Below are 19,867 nucleotides of genomic sequence, written 5' to 3' on the forward strand. Positions count from 1 at the left end.
TTCGCAACCCAGTGCTCAACCGCTGCGCCACCAGGGAGGCCCGAAATCCATACCTTTAATTCTCTATGTTATACTACTACATTGTGATTTATTAGTGCACCTTTGGAGCTTTGTAATTGCTTTGAATTTATAATTGCTTGGAAAAGACCATCAGAGGTATTTTTATTTCAGTTACAGTGCTTGTGATTACTGACATTTCTGCTTGGTTCTTTTATAGATTTCTATCTCTCTGCGTTCCATCTCTCTGTTCATCTGTCCTTGAACTCTGTCCCACTTGATCCACCAAACCCCCTCAGGATATGAATTATAATTGTTTTAAATTTCAAGGATAGCCCCAACATCCCTGTCATGTTTGGTTCTGATGTTTGCTCTATCTCTTCAAATTGTATTTTTTACCTTTTGGTATGCCTGGTGATTTTTCCTTGATAGCCAGGTGATGTGCTTGCTAAAGGGAACTGCTGGATGAGCCTCCCCTGGTGGCACAGGCAGTTGAGCGCAGTGCTGTGAAGCTGTCCGCAGCCTCTGCAGTGCCTGTTTGATCCCCACCGGCCTGCGAGGGTCCCACATGGCGGGGCAGATCTCTCCTGCCTAGCCCACTGCTCCCCTCAGCAGTGTACTTCATCAGTCTGCCTCTTCTGTTCCCCGCTCTGTCTCTGGTGAATCCTTTCACCCTCCCATGGATCCAGCCTATACCCCAGTTCTTGTATAAATAAATAAATAAATCTTTAGGGGGGGGGAAAAAGGGAACTGCTGGTGATTGCGATAGCGAGATATGGCATTTGGGGAAGCATTCTGTAGTCCTGTGAGTAGGCCTCAGTCTTTTAGTGAGCCTGTGCCTCTGGGCTGTGAATTTTTAAGTTTTCCTAGCTGGGCACTGGTTCCCTTGGCAGTTTCCGGTTATGAGAATCTATCTGCATGATAAATCCCTGTACTCACCTATCAGTCTCTCCAGTGTTGGGGGCAGTGGTTTCCTGTGACCTCCCTTCTCTTTCGGATCCAGAAGAGTTGTTGATTTTACACTCTGTTCAGTTTTTTATTTATTACTGAAATGGAGTGATGATTTTCAAGATCCTTATATTTCGTTGACTTTGTTAAATTTGTTAGAGGCCCTGAGTGCTAGTTGGGTGAGCCTGAACAAAAGACTACAAGAAATTGAAATAGACATTAATTCCAGTCCTAGAAGAAGTACACTGCAGGTCTTCAGGGTTCTGTAAAGAAGGTTAAAGTAGGTACAGGTAGAGAGAGCTACAGAACCTGGGACACATGTTTTTATTCGGGTTTGTGAGTGGTGTTTTGGGATTCCCACGCTAAGATCAGATCAGTCAATTCACAGCAGACAGAGTAGAGTGTTGGTATGCTTCTCAGGGGTCTTATAATGCACCAGTGGAAGGCCTTGGGGTATTTGGGAAATTATTGATCATAAGGGTCATTGGGGAAGTCAAATCAGGAACTTTCTTTTATTTGTGACTCTAAAGTCTGTTATGTAAGTATGCATCCGTTTGAAGCCCCCTGCAGACCACTTAGCTAAAAAAAAAAAAAAAAGCTGAGGTAGCAGTATCATGGAGTTAGTTAATTAATAAAAAAAAACTCTGACACATGCGGAACAGGAAATGGGCCCCTTATACCTTTTATTTTATTATTTTTTTAAGATTTATTTATTTATTTATATAAGCACTGGGTACAGTCAGAAGCACAGGAGGGTAAGAGAATTCACCAGAGCCAGAGCGGGGAAGAACAGGCAGACAGACAAAGTACACTGCTGAGGGGAGCAGTGGACGTGGCAGGAGAAGTGTGTGCTCCATGTGGGACCCTCTCCGGTGGCCGGGGATCAAACCGTCGCTGCAGAGGCTGCGGGCAGCTTTGCAGCCCAGCGCTCAACCGCTGCACCACTGGGGAGGCCCCCCTATTACATTTTAAATATGTTTATTTCAAGTAACCCTGAACACATATGCCTCTAGAATAATTTTAAAGTTATAGGCTAGAATGTAATTACTTACTGAAGATTTACATATGCTACTAAATTTATAAGCCCACTTGTGCTAATTAGGAATAGCAACAACTTGTGAAATATAAAATAAAACTCCATTTTGTCATATAGGTTTCAAATCACTGAACAATATTGAAACCTCATTGTATAGGTTTCCTACTTATCACAAAGTTAATAAAATAATTAATTCTTCTTCCCAAATACCTAGAATAGCCATTGAATAAGAAAGTGGGTTATGCAAATGCCGACGTATTAGGCCTTTGGTGACAGGTTCCATAGATTTTGAATATTTGTTGTTACATTATAACATGAATGTATAATTGGAAACAACAACAATAATAGTAATGTATACATTAGGTATAGCTTTTTTATTAAATTGAGATTAATTTCTGATCTTGAGTTAGGAATTTACCCAAGTGCTGTGTTTAGAATGTATTCATTCCCCTTTTCTTGAATTCAAATGTTTTTTCTTATTCTCTCTACCCGTTGCTTCACCTGTCAAATGAGTGTCTTAAAGGTATTGATTAGAAAATGATGAATTCTTTCAAAAAAATCTTGATCTGCCATAACTATTGTGTTTTTGGTTTCCCTTCTTCATATAGATTTCTATGGGAAGCCACTGCCTCCTTTGGTTATGCGACATAGACCTAACAGTGATGCTCATGATGTGATCTCATAACCCAAGTCATGTGGAGGAGTGCACTGACTATCACAGGATGAAGTGAAGGTCGGACTTTCTCGAAGAAGAAAAACTGAACTTTGATGACAGAAATATGAATTTTACTGGGCAAATGATTTCCATGAAGAGATTACTAGCCAAAGATCTAACTGATCTAATAATTACTTACCCATGCTCTTCATGACTTAAAAAAAAAAAAAAAGGAAACAAAATGCCCAGCAGACAGAATGAGCATTTGGACCAAGTAAGGAAGATTTGTGTTGATTTTGGTTTAACCCTCTCTGCTCATGACCTGAAGGATAACATCTTCAGAAAAAGAGCCAATGGACTCTGCACACATTCTTTACTCTTCGTTTAATAGTTTTTATTTCTATATCTTAAACATGTTTTGTAAGATACATGTGTATGGAAGGGAAACTCTTGGGAATTTATAACTTAAATTTTTAACTTTTTATATTTTTCTAAAAATTTAGTTTTAAGAATTTAATTACTATGGTCTTGACTGCACTTTTCTATAGATGCTTTATTTAAATTGTGTCTGGAAAAATGGAGTTGATTAACTTGACAAAACTTGACAAACGTGAACTGTACACACAGAATATACTAATAGAAGTTGAGGTATGCTTTATAATAGTTTGAAGTGTCCATCCCAATTTCACCTAATTTCAAAGTAACACCTTTTTTAAAATAGATTCTCAGATCTCTATTCTACCAAATTATGTTATTTGAAAGTGCTACCCAAGAAGAATGTTCAGTTTTGGACTGTTTCTTTTCTTTGCTGATAATGCAAAATAAATGAAAGAGGCATAAAATACTTTTTTTACCTAAATGTTTTTTAAATTAAAAATATTATGTGAGATAATATTAGGAGTCCCAGTAAACAGCTGTTTTAAGGGATACACTTTTCAGAGATCAAGAAGTGCTCCTTCTAACTACCTTGTTCTGTTAGAAGCTAGTGACTCTTAGCGTAGTCTAATTCTTTCATGCCTTGATCTTAAAGGCAAAAAAAGATTGAAAAAGCTGCTGTAGGTCCAGAGACTTGTTCTTTACAACCAGGAGACACTAAAGCAATAAGAAGAAAAATGTTAGCTCAAAATTACTTTTTTTTTTTTCAAAATTAGTTTTATAAGAAATAATTCCAGAATAATTTTTCAATTTAAAATAATAGCACTTTTCTTGCACTTAAGAATATCATCTATAGGATTTTCTTTTTGGCGTTTAGGCACACATTTAGATGCATATTTTAAGTAATAGATTCAAAATGTTATGTTTAATTGAAAACATATGTTAATATCAAGACTAAACAGTGTAATTCCTTTACCACCTTGTTAAAATTGGTTAGGTTGATAACTTATAGTGAAAGTAGACTGATATCTGATAATAACATATAATTATTTCTAAGGCAGTTTAGTATGGTTATTTTTAATATGTCAGAACATCACATTTTAGTCACATGTTTAAATACCTTAAATTTTCATTAATCAGTCACTTATTACTCTAGTCAGCATCATACATAATTTCTTAAGAGTTTTATACATGGGACCTACTTGGCGCACTGAATAAAAAGCTTTATATTTACTTTAGGTATAAAATTCCTAACAACTTAAATTTGATAGGAGGCTAAAATATGAGGAAAAGCAGCACAAGAAGATAGGCTATAAACTTTGCATTGGATTTTAGAGAAGAAAGCTTGTTTGTTTTGGTTCATTTTGTAACATCTATACTTGTTCATTTTAAAAAACTAAAGTCATACTTTTGCTATGTTTATAATTTTCATCTAATTTGAGAGTAAATACAAGTTTTTTTAAAACTTTTGTTTCCTACAGTGATTATTATAGTATATAATAATTACTGGATTCATTTAATAAGAGTAAATAAAATGATTTTGAAATTAAATATAAAGTGTAATAAATGGTTTATATATCCAAATTTTAATTTGTTTTCTTAAGGCATTCTAAAACTTTTTTAAAAGCTGTTTTATCAATCCAAGTAACTTCACAACTAAATGCCTATTTTTTATATGCTACATTTATTAATCATCATGAATTAATGCCATTTTCACACAATAAAAATAATTTAAATCAATATGCTTTTTCTCTTTTCATTAATTTGATGAATTTAAATTATTTCTTTTGGGTAATAAAATAGGATAGGATTTTTAAACTATGGCTATTGACAGACATTTTAAGATACTAATATATTAATGTAGTATGCCAATACATATTTTGTGATTTTTAGATAAATATTTTTGTCTCCAAATTTTATTGTGAGAAAAAAAATGTCATTTTATAGATAGATCAGTATAATATCCTTTTATCTTACTATTCTAGAAGACTTGATATCATTTAAGTTAGACCTACTGACCAAAAGATAGTTTTTATTCATTCAAAAGTAATTCTTTATGCCTAGATGTGTAAAATATATATATATGACATATATAAAATTACTGCTTATAATTGATTTCAAGCCTAAAACTATTCAAGAAAGCAACACTAGGAAGTTTGCAAAATGGTAATAGTGAATTTTTTAAAGGTTATTTGTTGTGTATATTTCTCAAAATTTTAGATTTTGTAATTTGGACACCTTTTATAATAGAGGAAACAAATTTATGATTTGGTAAAAATTATTTAAATTATTTGGCAAAAATTTATAATTTGGTAAAAATTATTTGCCATTTTTCTACATGTTTAAAATGAAATGCTCTTGTGTCAAATGAGGACTAGAACTCAATTTGTAAAAGTAGCTGTGAATAGCCAGAACACCTTCAGAACACCTTCAAGTATGAATTACTGCCATTATATTTGCAACTGATTGCTTATTAAGTGTTCTTTTGCTACAATATTTGACTTGATCCTGGATTCTAAATGCTATGTTATTCACTTACTCCCGTTCCTCCCTAAATTAGTCCATTGTTTCCAGATGACGAAAGCTTATAAAAGTGAAACTGCACAAATCAACCCATAGGTTATAAACTTTATTGTCCTTGACTTTTTAATACCTAACATTTTTTAAGTATATACTTTGCTGTTGAGATATGCTAATATTAATCAGGAAATATACCCCAGCTGATCCAAAGAACAAGTTGAGATACTTCAAAATTTACATTGAAGTATGGTATAAATTATCAAAATAAAAATATTAGCTTTGTAAACAGTAACAGAACACTGAAAAAGTCAATGTCCTTCAATGAAGGGAATCAGTTCATAATTAAAGGGAAAACAGGAAGAAAATAATCTGCCTTTTTAGAAACTGAGTTGCAACTTCCTTCTGCGTGCTGATGAGGACATAGTGGGGATTAATGATTTAGGTGAATCAGTGGTCTCCAAGTTTTTATAATAAATCCTTTTCAGTGAACATTTTAAACATAAATTTATATTTAAGATATTTATTAGTTTGCTGTGGCTGCCATAACAAAATACTGTAGATTGGGTGGCTTAAAGAACAGAAATTTATTTTCTCAGTGTTGGAAACTTGGAAGTCCCAGATCATAGTGTCATGAGGGTTACTTCTGAAACTCTCTCCTTGGCTTGCATACAGTTGCCTTCTCTCTGTGTCCTCACGGTTTTTTTCCTCTGTGTACACATTTTCTCTTTATTAGGACACATTTCCTCTTTATAAGGACACCATTAAATATCCCCATATTAAGCACTGATTGTCTCTGAAAAAATGCCAGTAGCAGTTAGAAAGAAACTATGAAGAATAACGCTAAAAAAAGCAAGTGAACTGCTATGTCTAGCAGGAGTGGTAACTCCCAGAGTAGCAGTAAACACTGACCCTACTAGAGAGTGGTGGGGAAGCTAGTGTGGACAGTGGTTTTGGTCTTGAGAAATTTGGTATCAGAACGTGATAATTACGATGATCATGATGGTGAAAATAATACACAGTAGCAGATCTCATGGGGTGTTTACTGTTTCCTACTCTTTGTGGTAAGCGATTTACTTGCATATCCCAATTGGGCTTATGTAGGAAAAGCCTCACCATTTCTTTATTCACATTCATCTCTTATCTTGATTTCTGAATTTCTAGGCTAACAGGGGCGATCAGATTTGATAGATCAATTCAGTAACCAGCTTCGCCTTTGTGAACAATCAAAAACAATGACCACACAACAAAACCTAATGATGACAAAGGTCTCAATTCTTTCACTGGATCTCAACGCACACCTGCCAACTGCGAGCCAGAGGCGTGACTTTCCAGCTGCTGTCGCTCAAGGCTCCGCCCACGAGCCCCGGCCACGCCCTTGGAGGTCAGCCCCGCCTCCGCCAGACTCTCCTGCAGCGACTTCGCGCCTGCCTCTCGCGGGACTAGGCTTCCGGGGAGGGCTCGATAGCCCCGGCCAAACCGTATCTCGCGGCAAGCTGACCCGGAAAAGCGAGGGGGCGCTGCGATATCCGGCGGGTCCCGGAAGTCCTGCTGCTCTTAGACTCCGCGGAGGTTTTAGATGCCTGCGGTACAGGACTTTGTTTGGCATCTCTTGGCGGGATGATGTGGACGCGGGTGAGGGCTGGGAGCCGACCGGCCACCTCTGAGTCGAACCAGACACTTCTCTACGGGACCGGGGTGGCGAGGAAAGGGGCCTGGAAAGGGGGAATTGGCGAGCCCCGGGTCCTCCGGCTTCACTGTCCCCAGCCCTGACGCTTGCTCTTGCGCGCTCTGTCCGTTTTTTTGCGACTTTCCTCCGCCCCAGTTCACGTGTCCCCGCGCTGCAACCCGCGGGCTTGGTGCCATCTCCTTTCAGCTTTGAGCAGAAAGCAAGCTCCTCGAGGGCTGAGACTTTATTGTAACGTCTCTCCCCTGGGAGTATTCGAACAGTGTCTGGAACATAAGAAGTCCTTGGTTAACTCTCCTTGAATGAGTCTATGAAATCGAATTGCCCGGAAATTTCCAGAAAAAAACTGGTGACTTTTCCTGAATAAATTTTTAATTTGGAACAGTCTTAGATTTACCTAACTTTTAAATTTACACACTTTCTAATATGCTATTTGCCCATTTGTCCCTAATGTTAACATAACATTTAAGTTAATTTGGTTCTTTTGACAGTTTCCTGTGTTAACACCACTCGATTCTGCTTTAACCTTTGTTTCCCGTTTGAGTGCTGTCTTTTGCAGAAACCCACTCATTTTCCATAAATAGAGTATCCTAATGCAATAAATTAGAATTTTGTCATATGTGAGTTATTGCCCCCTTGTAAGAACTAGTAATGTAAAAGTTCCTATTTTATGACTGCTAATATTGAGGACGAGTAAATCTGTATGTGTCAGCAATTTTTTCTTATCATCATAGCTGACAGCAAAATCAGAGAGGAAGCTTGCAAAACAGATATGCACAGTTGTGTTGGATCATTTTGAAAAGCAGTATTCCAGAGAACTTGGAGATGCCTGGAATACAGTAAGGTTAGTATAATTCATCTTGTGTGATGCTTCGTGATAGAACAGAAGAAATAAACATTCTTGGGGGAGGAGTGTTGTGAGGATATAAGGTAATGGCATCAAAATCTGGTTGTCCTTTCCTACTAAGGGAAGATATAAGAGGAACCAGACTGAGTCAGGGGAAGATGGAAAAGGGATAACCAACACTTAGTCGTGATAGTGAGCAAAAGTTGTTGTGCATCTGCCTTGAGCATTTGCTTTGATTGAAGATATAGCAATGCCTATCACTTTGATAAAATTAATCATTAAAAAAAGATTTAACACTTGAGGATATTTCACTAGTTTCTAAAATTCAGACGATAATGCAACAAATCCTTAACAGTGCTTCATCTTAATCATTTGGTGATCACACTTCTTCCCTATTTCTGTGGCTCCTCCTGAAGTTGGCAAAAGCGCAGAACGTTTCGCTGAGGGGGGAAATGTTACATGGCTATTAGCGGTATCTGGAACATGGTCAGGCCGTTCTTACCTCTTTTTGGATTAATGCAAGAATTTCTCCTTCACAATAAAATTTTTTAAAATCTTGGACAATAAAGATGGTGGTTTTGAAATAATTTTAGGACAAATTAAGATGTTTAGAAACTTAAAGATACTATAATATGAAAATGTTGTTTATAGTTGTGGTTTTTATTTTCAAACCACAGATTTGAAAATGGATGTCTTCTATCACAGAGAAGAATGAATAGTGAAGTGTGTAATAAATTCATGAGGTTTGCAACGTACTGAAATAGAATGTCCAAATAGCCAGACACCACCTGCATGCTTATGTGCCAGGCAATACTTAACTTTCATGTGATTCTCAGAACAAACCTTTGAAGTTTGTTTCTCATTTTTCACCTGAGAATATTGCATAGAGTTTAACTAACTTACCCACTTGTACTCAGCTGCTAAGTGGCAGTGCTGGGATTTGTGCCCAGGCACTCTGACTCAAAAACTCCTCCTGCTTATCCCTAGTCTATATGCCTCTCATACCTGGGATGTAATTAGGCACACTTGGATGATTAAAAAAAAAAAAAAAGATTTCAAGAGGTATATTGTCTTTAGATTTTATGGTAATCTGACTACTCATGCCCTGTAATGAGTTATTTTTCTATTTAATGTGCTCAGACGGATTTATAAATTATTATTTGACCCTAAACAAAATGAGCAGTGATCCTCAAATCTATTTAATTAGCTGTGCCTTCTGCTTCATCTACCTTTTTGTGGGGTTTTCATGGTAATTTAAGTTTTGCATAAACATGTACTAAATTTGCCATAGGCAACATGAAGTGTTTCTCAGCATAGATAGTATTCAGAGTTTGGAAGATGGGAAGGGGAAATCAGAACAGAAATGGTGTGACTGGTTTCGTTTTTTAACTGTTTACTTGCAAAACATACTGTCATGCTAGTGTAGTCTATTTACTTCCAGGGAAAAGCAAGTGCTTTTGTGTACTACCTAGAAAGTAATTTACTAAGTATTTTTATTTTCCTTTATAATGGGGAAAATTTCGTTTTTATTTTAATATTAAATACTAGTCTTTCTTGCTTAGTCACCTCTTAGCTCTTCAAAGTTGACTTTTCTCCTGGTTTGGTGTTTGCTCTCCTTTTTGCTTACATGTTCTACAGTTGAGTTCATTTGACATGACATTAAACTGACCTCAAAAGGCTGTCATCTCAAGCTATGCTGCCCATCCTAAGCTTCACCCCCATACATTTAAGTGTTTGCTGGTAACTTCACTTAGTACCTGGCAAACTCAAAAGCATATTACTGTTTTACCTTGCCAAACATAGGTTGCTGTTTGCATACTTCATTGCAGTTGAAGTCATCATCATCAATCTGGTTTCTCTTTTCTCCACACCTTCATTACCTCTGTAGTAAAGAATGAACTTTACTCAAAAGTTGGTCTGGCATTTATCCTCAGCTACAGGGAGTTAATTTCTAAACCTTTGGAGTGTCCTGCCTCATAAAAGTGTCTTTACTTACCTGGATGTTAGGCTTTGCAGAGAGTCGAACAATGTTGGGCCTCCATGGTGGTGCAAGGGGTTGAGTCTCAGCACAATGAAGCTGTCTACAGCCACTGCAGCATGAGTTCGATCCCTGGCCAGGGAGCTACCCACATGGCGCAGCACACCTCTCCTGTCTTGCCCGCTGCTCCCCTCAGCAGTGTATTTCAGTAGATCTGCCTCTTTGCTCCTGACTCTGATGAATCCTCTCAACCCCTACCCCGCACCTCTAGCCTGCACCCCAGCTCTTGTATACATAAATAAATATTTAATAAATATTTAAAAAGTCGAACAATGAGATTTATTGTGGGGCTTGTGGACTGGATGTTAGCTTGACCTCTGACCTTCAGGTAGACGGAACTAAGGATAATTCAAATGAGTTTTCAACCATGTCTGTGTGACTGAGCCCCAATAAAACCTAGACATTAAGGCTACAGTAAGCCTCCCTGGTTGGCAATGTATTGCCACATCTTTGCAGGGAAAAATGATCCTAGTCCGGATTTCCACTGGGGAGATAGCTTCATGCTTTGAACTTTGTTGAATTCTGTACCGTGTATCTCCTACCTTGACTGACTTTAACCTGTAACTTGCGCAGGCATATACAGCTTGCAGATGACAGAGCCTTGGAGTTTGCTCAGCCACTCTGTCTTGCTTCTCAGTGCTGTCATATTGCATTTTGTCATTTCTGGAGTACAGGCCTCCTTTGGTCCTCATACTATTTGCAGTGTTAACCTTGAACTAAAGATCTTATGAAAACTGGGCAGGCTCCTTAGTGTGTTTGGGACTAGATATTTTGTTCCCTCCACCAGTATGCCCCTCTCTCTTCTCCCTCTGTACAGTGGTTAAAAGTGGAGGTTTAAATCCCAACATGTACTCTGTGATATATGACCCAGGTAAGTAACATTTCCAGTGTCTCATCCTCATCCATCAGATAGGAGAAATGGTGTCAATTTCATATAATAACTTTCATGTATTCTAAACATATAAAATATTGTTTGACCTACAGTAAACCCTTGATACACATTAGCATTATTTTAATTCATTACTATTATTAACCAGTTTTCCATCAAATCCTCACATAGACACTTGGCAAAATTAGCTCTACACTTTGTGTTTCCATTGCATAGAGTTGTTGTAATTCTTTCAAGATTGTATTGTCAGAGTTTGCTACTTTACTTGTCTCTTTCTTGACAAGACAGGATCTTAAAGAACTAGTATCTTAAGATTTGGGCAAGTCATCCACATATTCACAATTTACTCGGTGTTTATATACCAGGCCTGGTGCTAAACACTAGGTATTCAAAGATGGATTTTGTATATAACCCACGCTCTATATGAGGGCAGGATTAGTTGAAAATTATTCTCTTTAGAAATCTTTTGTGTGCTTTGTAGAAGCAACAGCAACAAGAAATCTCATTTCGGTATGGCCTCTCTGTAAATATTTATTTTTTTCTGAACACTCTCTCCACTAACCCAGAGTTCACATAGTTCACATATAGAAGAAACAAAAATAATTGCATTGCTGAAATCTGCAAAGAGGGTGGAGTTGGATAGTTGAGGAAAATAGAAATGAACTTGTGTATAGATTTTTCTTTTGCCCTTATGTTTGCTTATACATATTTTCAAATTTAATCTGAGCAAATTGTGTGTAGTAGTAATATATAGCCCCTTATAGTCAGAGGTTAGAAAAATCTAGATGAATCTTTTCCTCTGCCATGTGTGCTGCTGTGAGGGTGTGGGGTCCCAGCCTGAGAAGTGTATGCACACACTTCATCTCATAGGAACACCTTTGTGCAGTGTTTTAGCCTTTGTCTCTACCAGAAACACAAACTTTCACTCAGGACTTCCTATGTGAGGTATCTTGGACAGCCAGTAATGGACATAGATTGTCTTTTGTAGGTGACAAGGGAAAATAAAATGCCAAGAATAAGGAGAGGATCAGGTCATTATTAGAATTTCTGAAGAATAAAAGTAAAATGTCTACAAAATATCCTTTGATGCAGTTCCTTGAATTGCTTTATTCTTTTATAAACCAGACTTTAAAATGGTTGGATGTTTACCCTCTAGTGGATAATCATAACAATCAAAAGGGAGTTGTGGGTTTTTCACCATTAAAATTTAAATTGACTTTGTAATTTATACCAGTGATGCTTAGTAATTTGTAGGTAAAATGATTTTTATATTCATTATTAGATAGGAAGGTGTAATAGAGAATAGAATAATAAGAGAAAAAAATAAAATCACAGAAAAGTTATATGAAAATATACTAAATAACAATAAATAGAATATGCAATTTTTCAAAGAATATGCTCATTTATGGATTTATGAAAAAATGCTCATTTCATTAAGAGATTCCTATCCTTTCTTTCCCTCTTAATTTTTAATAATTATCAAATTTGCATGTTGGTTTGATTGATTTTATATTTATGATTATATTAGTAAATGAATCCAGAAGTTGCCGTTTTATTACTTAGAGTTTTAAGGGCACAGGGAAAACAAATTTAATGTGTGTATGTGGCAGAGAAGTATGATAAGTAATAAAAGAAGGATTTCAAGCACAAAAATATATAAGGATAAAGTTATTTGGGGAAATAGAATATAAATAAAAGGGAAAGGAACTGTAAAATTTCTACCTATTAAAGAGGAGTCAGTCCATGAATTTTTAAATGGACAATGATGGGTATGAAAATCACTCTGGTATTTAAGTTCCACTGGCTATATTTTAAAAACTGGTGTAATTTATACTTTAAAATGTCAATTTTTACAGTATGCTAGAAATTACACCCTTAAGCATATGGTAAAGATTTTGATGTCAACTTAAAATGTGCCAGTGGGTGCATAGATTTTTTTTCTCAAATTGATATTAGTAGATATACTAGCAAAACATTTACAGGTGGCTGACTTTATGGGCTTTAGTTCTGTTGGCTGCTGGGGTACTTGTACTTCCGGCCTTGGAGACCAGTAAATGGAGCAGTTTCAGGCTCCTCATGAATCTTGTGAGGCGGCTGGAGTTCCGTGCCTGCTAATGTCTTCTTGAGTCTTCTGTTGTGTGCTCCCTCTGCCATCTGCTGGACTGCTTGCCCACCCATCAAGATTCAGACTCAAGGAACCACTTGCCTTCCAACCCCAGGGCAGCAGCCCATGAGGGCAGGCACTGGAGGATGTGTGTGTATTGGTGGAGGGATGTCACTGGCAGGTAGGGGCAGGGATTTCTGAGACCTACATAGAAAGACAACCTGTTTTCTCAGTGTTAGGAAACAAGCAGCCTGAGCTGCCTTAGTCATCCCTTCATTGAATTGGTCCTAATAGAGCTGCTCATCTAGACAGTGTGGCAAGCTTTTTCCATTGTTAGAGCAGTGTACCTCTTCAGAGAGGCCAGCTTGCCCTCTTAATGTTTAATAATTATCAAATTTACGTGTTTTGATTGATTTTATATTTATGATTATATTGGTAAATGAATCCAGAAGTTGGGTTTTATTACTTAGAGTTTTAAGGCCACAGGAGAAACAAATTTAATGTGTGTATGTGGCAGAGAAGTATGATAGGTAATAAGGATTTCGAGCACAAAAATATATAAGGATAAAGTTATATGGGGAAATAGAATAAATAAAAGGGAAAGGAACTGTAAAATTTCTGCCTATTAAAGAGGAGTTGATTTTTGTAGGGTCTATGAAATGCACATTCTCAGTTTCCCATCAGACGTACTGAATCGGAAACTCTAGGGGTAGGGCCCAGCAGTCTCTTGCAAAGGCTGCTGTTAAAGGATTTATCATCTTCCAGAATGGCTGAAACAGATAGACCAGCTCCTCTCATACAGCATCATAGTAAGAACCACTGAAAGGAGAAAGCAGTTTCAGGTATTAGCCCCCAATTGAAATTCACATGGCACACTTCAAGTCACAGGTGTTACATTTCAATACAACCATTCCTCACACAGGCAACTCCAGGGTAAGCAGCAGCTGGAATTTATTTAATTGACCATGGTTAATGAGGCTTCCAAATAACTCAGCTAGAAAGGTCAGCTAGTAAATAAATATTTCCTGCTGTATCATCTGTCAGTTGATGTGAGCTTCTGATTGTCAAGAAATGCAACTGTTAAGCCAAATAAAAAATTAGGAAGGTAAATCTGCTAGCAGGGGATAGCCTGCTCCATCAATCCATAAGTGGTTTTTAAACCATCCTGGGTTTTGTATGATTTAAGCCACGGATTGGATCATTAACTCCATTAGTATAGCGTTCACTGTAGTTAGCCTTCCATACTTTTATTTTTGTAAGAGGAAAACTTTAATGCTCACTCTTTAAAACACACTTTGATGATAGTACTTTCCTCTACAATATTAGTAGTCTCTGGTTTTAAATTTTGTCTGTAAGAAAAACAGTCTGTGCAAAGAGTGATAGACTATAGTCTATTTTGACAGATTTGGAGGTATGTAAAAGCAGGCCATGTTTTTATGGCAAGATATTCTTCAGAGAGGTAGTTGGCTGAGGCAAGTGAGGTGATTAAGATAAATAATATTTCAGTGGCCCAAATTAATGCAGAAGAATAAAATATCAAAGTTTTAAATAAAGACAAGATCATAACATGCTGGGTCAACCTTTATTGGAGCCTGAAGCAACAGAAAAATGCTATAATACTGATCCTGGCTCTGAAAGTCACAGGTAAGTGAATGGTAGAAGCTGGATCATATTCAGTAGGACCTGATTCATAACTTGAATTATCTTGGTGTATATATTAATATTGCTTTTCATTCTGTTTCTAGGGATATACTGACATCTCCATCATGCTGGCAATATGCTGTCCTTCTTAACCGATTCAATTATTCTTTTGAACTGGAAAAGGATCTACACTTGAAGGGCTATCACACACTATTTCAAGGATCTTTGCCCTACTATCCTAAGTCCATGAAATGTTACCTTAGTAGAACTCCTAACCGAATGCCTTCAGAGAGACACCAAGTTGGAAATTTAAAAAAATACTATCTCCTGAATGCTGCCTCTCTCCTCCCAGTACTGGCTCTGGAGTTAAGGGATGGAGAGAAGGTTCTGGATATGTGTGCTGCTCCTGGAGGCAAATCCATAGCTCTGATGCAATGTGCTTATCCAGGTATTGTGCTTTTCCTTCAGTACAACCTTTGACTAGCTAGATGTTACAAAATACTTTTTAAATATATATGAAGAGAAATGTAAGAATGCATTTCAGACTTTGAAAGTCTGAGAACAGGACAGATTAGAAGAATGGAAATTTTAACTGAGGAGTATAACTAGCATCTTTTTCCAGGTAACCTACATTTTGTGAACGCAAATTTACCAGGTAATATGAGTTCTGATAAGCCAATGACAAAGGATTTATTTGTTTATTTATTTTGGTATCATTAGATTGTGAGGTACTAAGGCAGTTCTCACCAATAAAAATATAATGCAAATTATATACATAAAGTTTTTGAGTAGGTTCTTTATAAAAGTAGAAACAGATGAGATTAATTTTGGTAATACCTTATAATCTGATATATACAAAATATTATCTCAACATATAATCAATAGAAAAATTATTCATGAGGTATTTTACATTCTCATCTTCTTTTTTTTTTTTTTTTATAAATTTTATTGTTATATTCCCCATACAATTGCAGCCCCCCATTCTGACCCCAATCCCTCCCCTCCCGCCCCCGACCCCCTAAAAGTGTCTCTGGTTCATAGTTTTTTGTTGATTTTGATTTTCACTTTCTTATAGTTATTCATTTTCCTGGTCCCTTATTTAAGTTTTCTAGATTCCTGCTATGAGTGAGACCATCCGGTATTTTTCTTTTTCTTTTTGGCTTATTTCGCTGAGCATGATCCCTTCCAGCGCCATCCATGTTGCAGCAAATTGCATGTGTTTATCTTTTTTGAATGCTGAGTAATATTCCATGGTATATATGTACCACATCTTCTTGATCCAGTCATCTATTTTTGGGCATTTGGGTTGTTTCCAAAGCTTAGCTATTGTAAACAGTGCTGCTATAAACATAGGGGTGCAGGTGCTCTTTGGAATTGATGTTTCTGTGTCCTTTGGGTAAATACCTAGGAGTGGAATTGCTGGATCATATGGAAGCTCTATGTTTAGTAGGTCCAGAAATCTCCACACAGCTTTCCACAGTGGTTGGACCAGTTTGCACTCCCACCAACAGTGCAGAAGAGTTCCTTTTTCTCCACACCCTCGCCAACATTTGTTGTTGCTAGTTTTTTTAATATGTGCCATTCTCACTGGTGTAAGATGGTATCTCATGGTAGTTTTGATTTGCATTTCCCTGATGACAAGTGATGTTGAACATTTTTTCATATGCCTGTTGGCCATTTGCATTTCCTCTTCAGAGAAGTTTCTTTTAAGCTCTTCTGCCCATTTTTTGACTGGATTATTTTCTTTGTTGTTGTTGAGTCTCATCAGCTCTTTGCAGATTTTTGTGATCAGTCCTTTATCATTAGTGTTGGGTGCAAAAATGTTCTCCCAGTTGGTGGGGTTTCTCTTTGTTTTTGTTATTGTCTCTTTTGCTGTGCAAAAGCTCTTTAATTTGATGTAGTCCCAGCTGTTTATCTTTGCCTTCACTATCACTGCTTTGGGTGATGTGTCTGTAAAGATGTCTTTGATGTGCAAATCACGTAGTGTTTCGCCTATATTTCCTTCTATATATTTTATGGTTTCAGGTCTTATGTCTAGTTCTTTAATCCATTTTGAGTTGATTTTTGTGTATGGTGTGAGGTGGTGGTCAAGCTTCATTCTTTTGCATGTAGCGACCCAGTTTTCCCAGCACCATTTATTGAACAAACTTTCTTTGCTCCAATGCATATTCTTTGCTCCTTTGTCAAAGATTAGTTGACCATATACATATATACCATGGAATATTACTCAGCATTCAAAAAAGATAAACACATGCAATTTGCAGCAACATGGATGGCGCTGGAAGGGATCATGCTCAGCGAAATAAGCCAAAAAGAAAAAGAAAAATACCGGATGGTCTCACTCATAGCAGGAATCTAGAAAACTTAAATAAGGGACCAGGAAAATGAATAACTATAAGAAAGTGAAAATCAAAATCAACAAAAAACTATGAACCAGAGACACTTTTAGGGGGGCGGGGGTGGGAGGGGAGGGATTGGGGTCAGAATGGGGGGGCTGCAATTGTATGGGGAATATAACAATAAAATTTATAAAAAAAAAAAAAAAAAGATTAGTTGACCATAAATCTGTGGGTTTATTTCTGGATTTTCTATTCGATTCCATTGGTCTGTATGTCTGTTCTTGTTCCAATACCATGCAGTTTTGATGATTATGGCTTTGTAGTATAGTTTGAAGTCTGGGAGTGTGATGCCTCCATTCCCTTCTTTTTTTTTTCAGGAGAGCTTTGGCTATTCGGGGTTTTTTGTGATTCCATATGAATTTCATCAATAATTGTTCTATTTCTTTGAAGAATGACATTGAAATTTTGATTGGAATAGCATTGAATCTGTATATTGCTTTTGGAAGGATGGCCATTTTAATAATGTTTATTCTTCCAATCCATGAGCAGGGGATGTCTCTCCATTTCTTTGTGTCTTCTTCTATTTCTTTTAACAGTGTTTTATAGTTTTCTTTGTATAGGTCCTTTACCTCTTTTGTTAGATTTATTCCCAAATATTTGATTTTTTTTGTTTCAATAACAAAAGGGATGGTCTTTTTGATTTCTTCTTCAGATTTATTGTTTGTGTATAGGAAGGCTACTGACTTTTGCGTGTTGATTTTGTATCCTGCCACTTTACTGAACTGATTGATGAGTTGAATTAGCTTTTCTGTGGAGTTTTTGGGGTTCTCTATGTATAATATCATATCGTCTGCAAATAGTGATAGTTTGACTTCTTCTTTTCCTATTTGGATTCCTTGGATGTCTTTCTCTTGTCTTATTGCCCTGGCTAGGACTTCCAGTATTATATTGAAAAGCAATGGTGAGAGTGGACATCCTTGTCTTGTTCCAGATCTTAATGGAATTGCTTTCAGCTTTTCACCATTGAGAATGATACTGGCTGTTGGCTTGTCATAGATGGCCTTTATGATGTTGAGGTATGTTCCTTGTATCCCCAGAATTTCAAGGGCTTTTATCATGAATGGGTGTTGCACTTTGTCGAAAGCTTTCTCAGCATCTATTGATATTATCATATGGTTTTTATATTTCTTTTTGTTGATGTGTTGGATAACGTTGATTGATTTTCGGATGTTAAACCATCCTTGTGCCCCTGGAATGAATCCAACTTGGTCGTGGTGAATTATCTTATGGATACATTGTTGGATTCTGATAGCTAAAATTTTATTGAGGATTTTTGCATCAGTGTTCATTAGGGAGATTGGCCTGTAGTTTTCCTTTTTTGTGTTGTCCTTGTTCGGTTTTGGTATTAGTGTAATGTTGGCTTCATAGAACGTGTTTGGTATTGTCCCTTCCTTCTCAATTTTTTGGAAGAGTTTGTGAAGGATAGGCACTAATTCGTCTCTGAATGTTTGGTAGAATTCATTTGTAAATCCATCAGGTCCTGGGCTTTTGTTTTTGGGGAGGTTTTTGATTACCATTTCAATTTCGCTAATTGTAATTGGTCTGTTTAGGTGTTCTATTTCTTCTTTATCTAGCTTTGGGTGATTGTAGAGTTGTAGGAATTTGTCCATCTCCTCTAGATTGTTAAACTTGTTTCCATATAACTGTTCATAGTAGTTACTGATTATTCTTTTGATTTCTGCTGTGTCCGTTGTGATTTCTCCTCTTTCATTGATGATCCTGTTTATTTGTGCTTTCTCCCTTTTTTCCTTTGTGAGCCTGGCTAGGGGTTTGTCTATTTTATTGATTTTTTCAAAGAACCAGCTCTTGGTTTCATTGATCTTTTGGATTGTTTTTTTAGTTTCAATTTCATTTATTTCTGCTTTGGTTTTTATTATTTCTTTTCTTCTACTGGTTTTGGGGTTTTTTTGTTGTTCTTTTTCTAGATCTTTGAGCTTCGAGATTAGGTTGTTTCTTTGCGTTCTTTCTTGTTTCTTGATGTGAGCTTCTATTGCTATATATTTTCCTCTTATTACTGCTTTTGCTGCATCCCATACATTTAGGATATTGGTGTCCTCCTTGTCGTTCAATTCAAAAAATTTTTTAATTTCTTCTTTGATCTCCTCATTAGTCCAATGGTCTTCCAGTTGTGTGGTTTTTAATCTCCATGAGGTAGGAGAGTTCCTTGCCTTCTTTTTATGGTTTATTTCTAGTTTGATGCCTTCATGGTCAGAAAAGATGGTTGATATGATTTCAATCTTGGTGTATCTGTTGATGTTTGTCTTGTGCCCCAGTATGTGATCGATCCTGGAGAATGATCCGTGTGCGCTTGAGAAAAATGTGTACTCCGTTTTTTTGGGGTTTAGTGTTCTATAGATGTCTGTTAAGCCCAATTGCTCTAGGTCTTTATTTAGAGCTTTGGTTTCTTTACTTATTTTTTGTCTTGTTGATCCATCCATTGTTGATAGTGGTGTGTTGAAGTCTCCCACTACGTATGTGTTTTCTCTGATGTCTGTTTTCAGAGAGGACAACAGTTGTCTGATATATTTTGGTGCTCCTTCGTTTGGTGAGTATATGTTAATGAGTGTTATTTCTTCTTGAAGTATTGTCCCCTTGATCATAATGTAGTGACCATTGGGGTCTCTTTTTATCTTTTTGAGTTTGAAATCTGTTTTATCTGATATAAGTATAGCTGTTCCTGCTTTCTTTTTTGGTCCATTTGCTTGTAGGATTGTTTTCCATCCTTTAACTTTGA

The 19,867-nt window shown here is 36.7% G+C and overlaps 2 protein-coding genes across 4 annotated transcripts in view; both read left to right on the forward strand.

Annotated features, from left to right (window-relative positions):
- The window catches only part of ARL13B (ARF like GTPase 13B), a gene marked incomplete at both ends in the record, with an annotated part of 50,117 nt that extends 47,451 nt beyond the window's left edge, over positions 1–2,666 (forward strand). For all 3 annotated transcript variants that reach the window (XM_084231285.1, XM_084231286.1, XM_084231287.1), the window contains one exon: positions 2,590–2,666. In XM_084231285.1, coding sequence (XP_084087411.1) covers positions 2,590–2,666 — 77 coding nt within the window. The remainder of the gene's footprint in view (positions 1–2,589) is intronic.
- A 4,097-nt stretch (positions 2,667–6,763) lies between these two features.
- Positions 6,764–19,867, forward strand: part of NSUN3 (NOP2/Sun RNA methyltransferase 3) — a gene marked incomplete at both ends in the record, with an annotated part of 47,286 nt that continues 34,182 nt past the window's right edge. Inside the window, 3 exons of the mRNA XM_084232640.1 lie at positions 6,764–7,159; positions 7,950–8,059; positions 14,839–15,182. Coding sequence (XP_084088766.1) covers positions 6,764–7,159; positions 7,950–8,059; positions 14,839–15,182 — 850 coding nt within the window. The remainder of the gene's footprint in view (positions 7,160–7,949; positions 8,060–14,838; positions 15,183–19,867) is intronic.

Source organism: Talpa europaea (assembly GCF_964194135.1).
Source record: "Talpa europaea genome assembly, chromosome: 4".
NCBI lineage: Eukaryota > Metazoa > Chordata > Mammalia > Eulipotyphla > Talpidae > Talpa > Talpa europaea.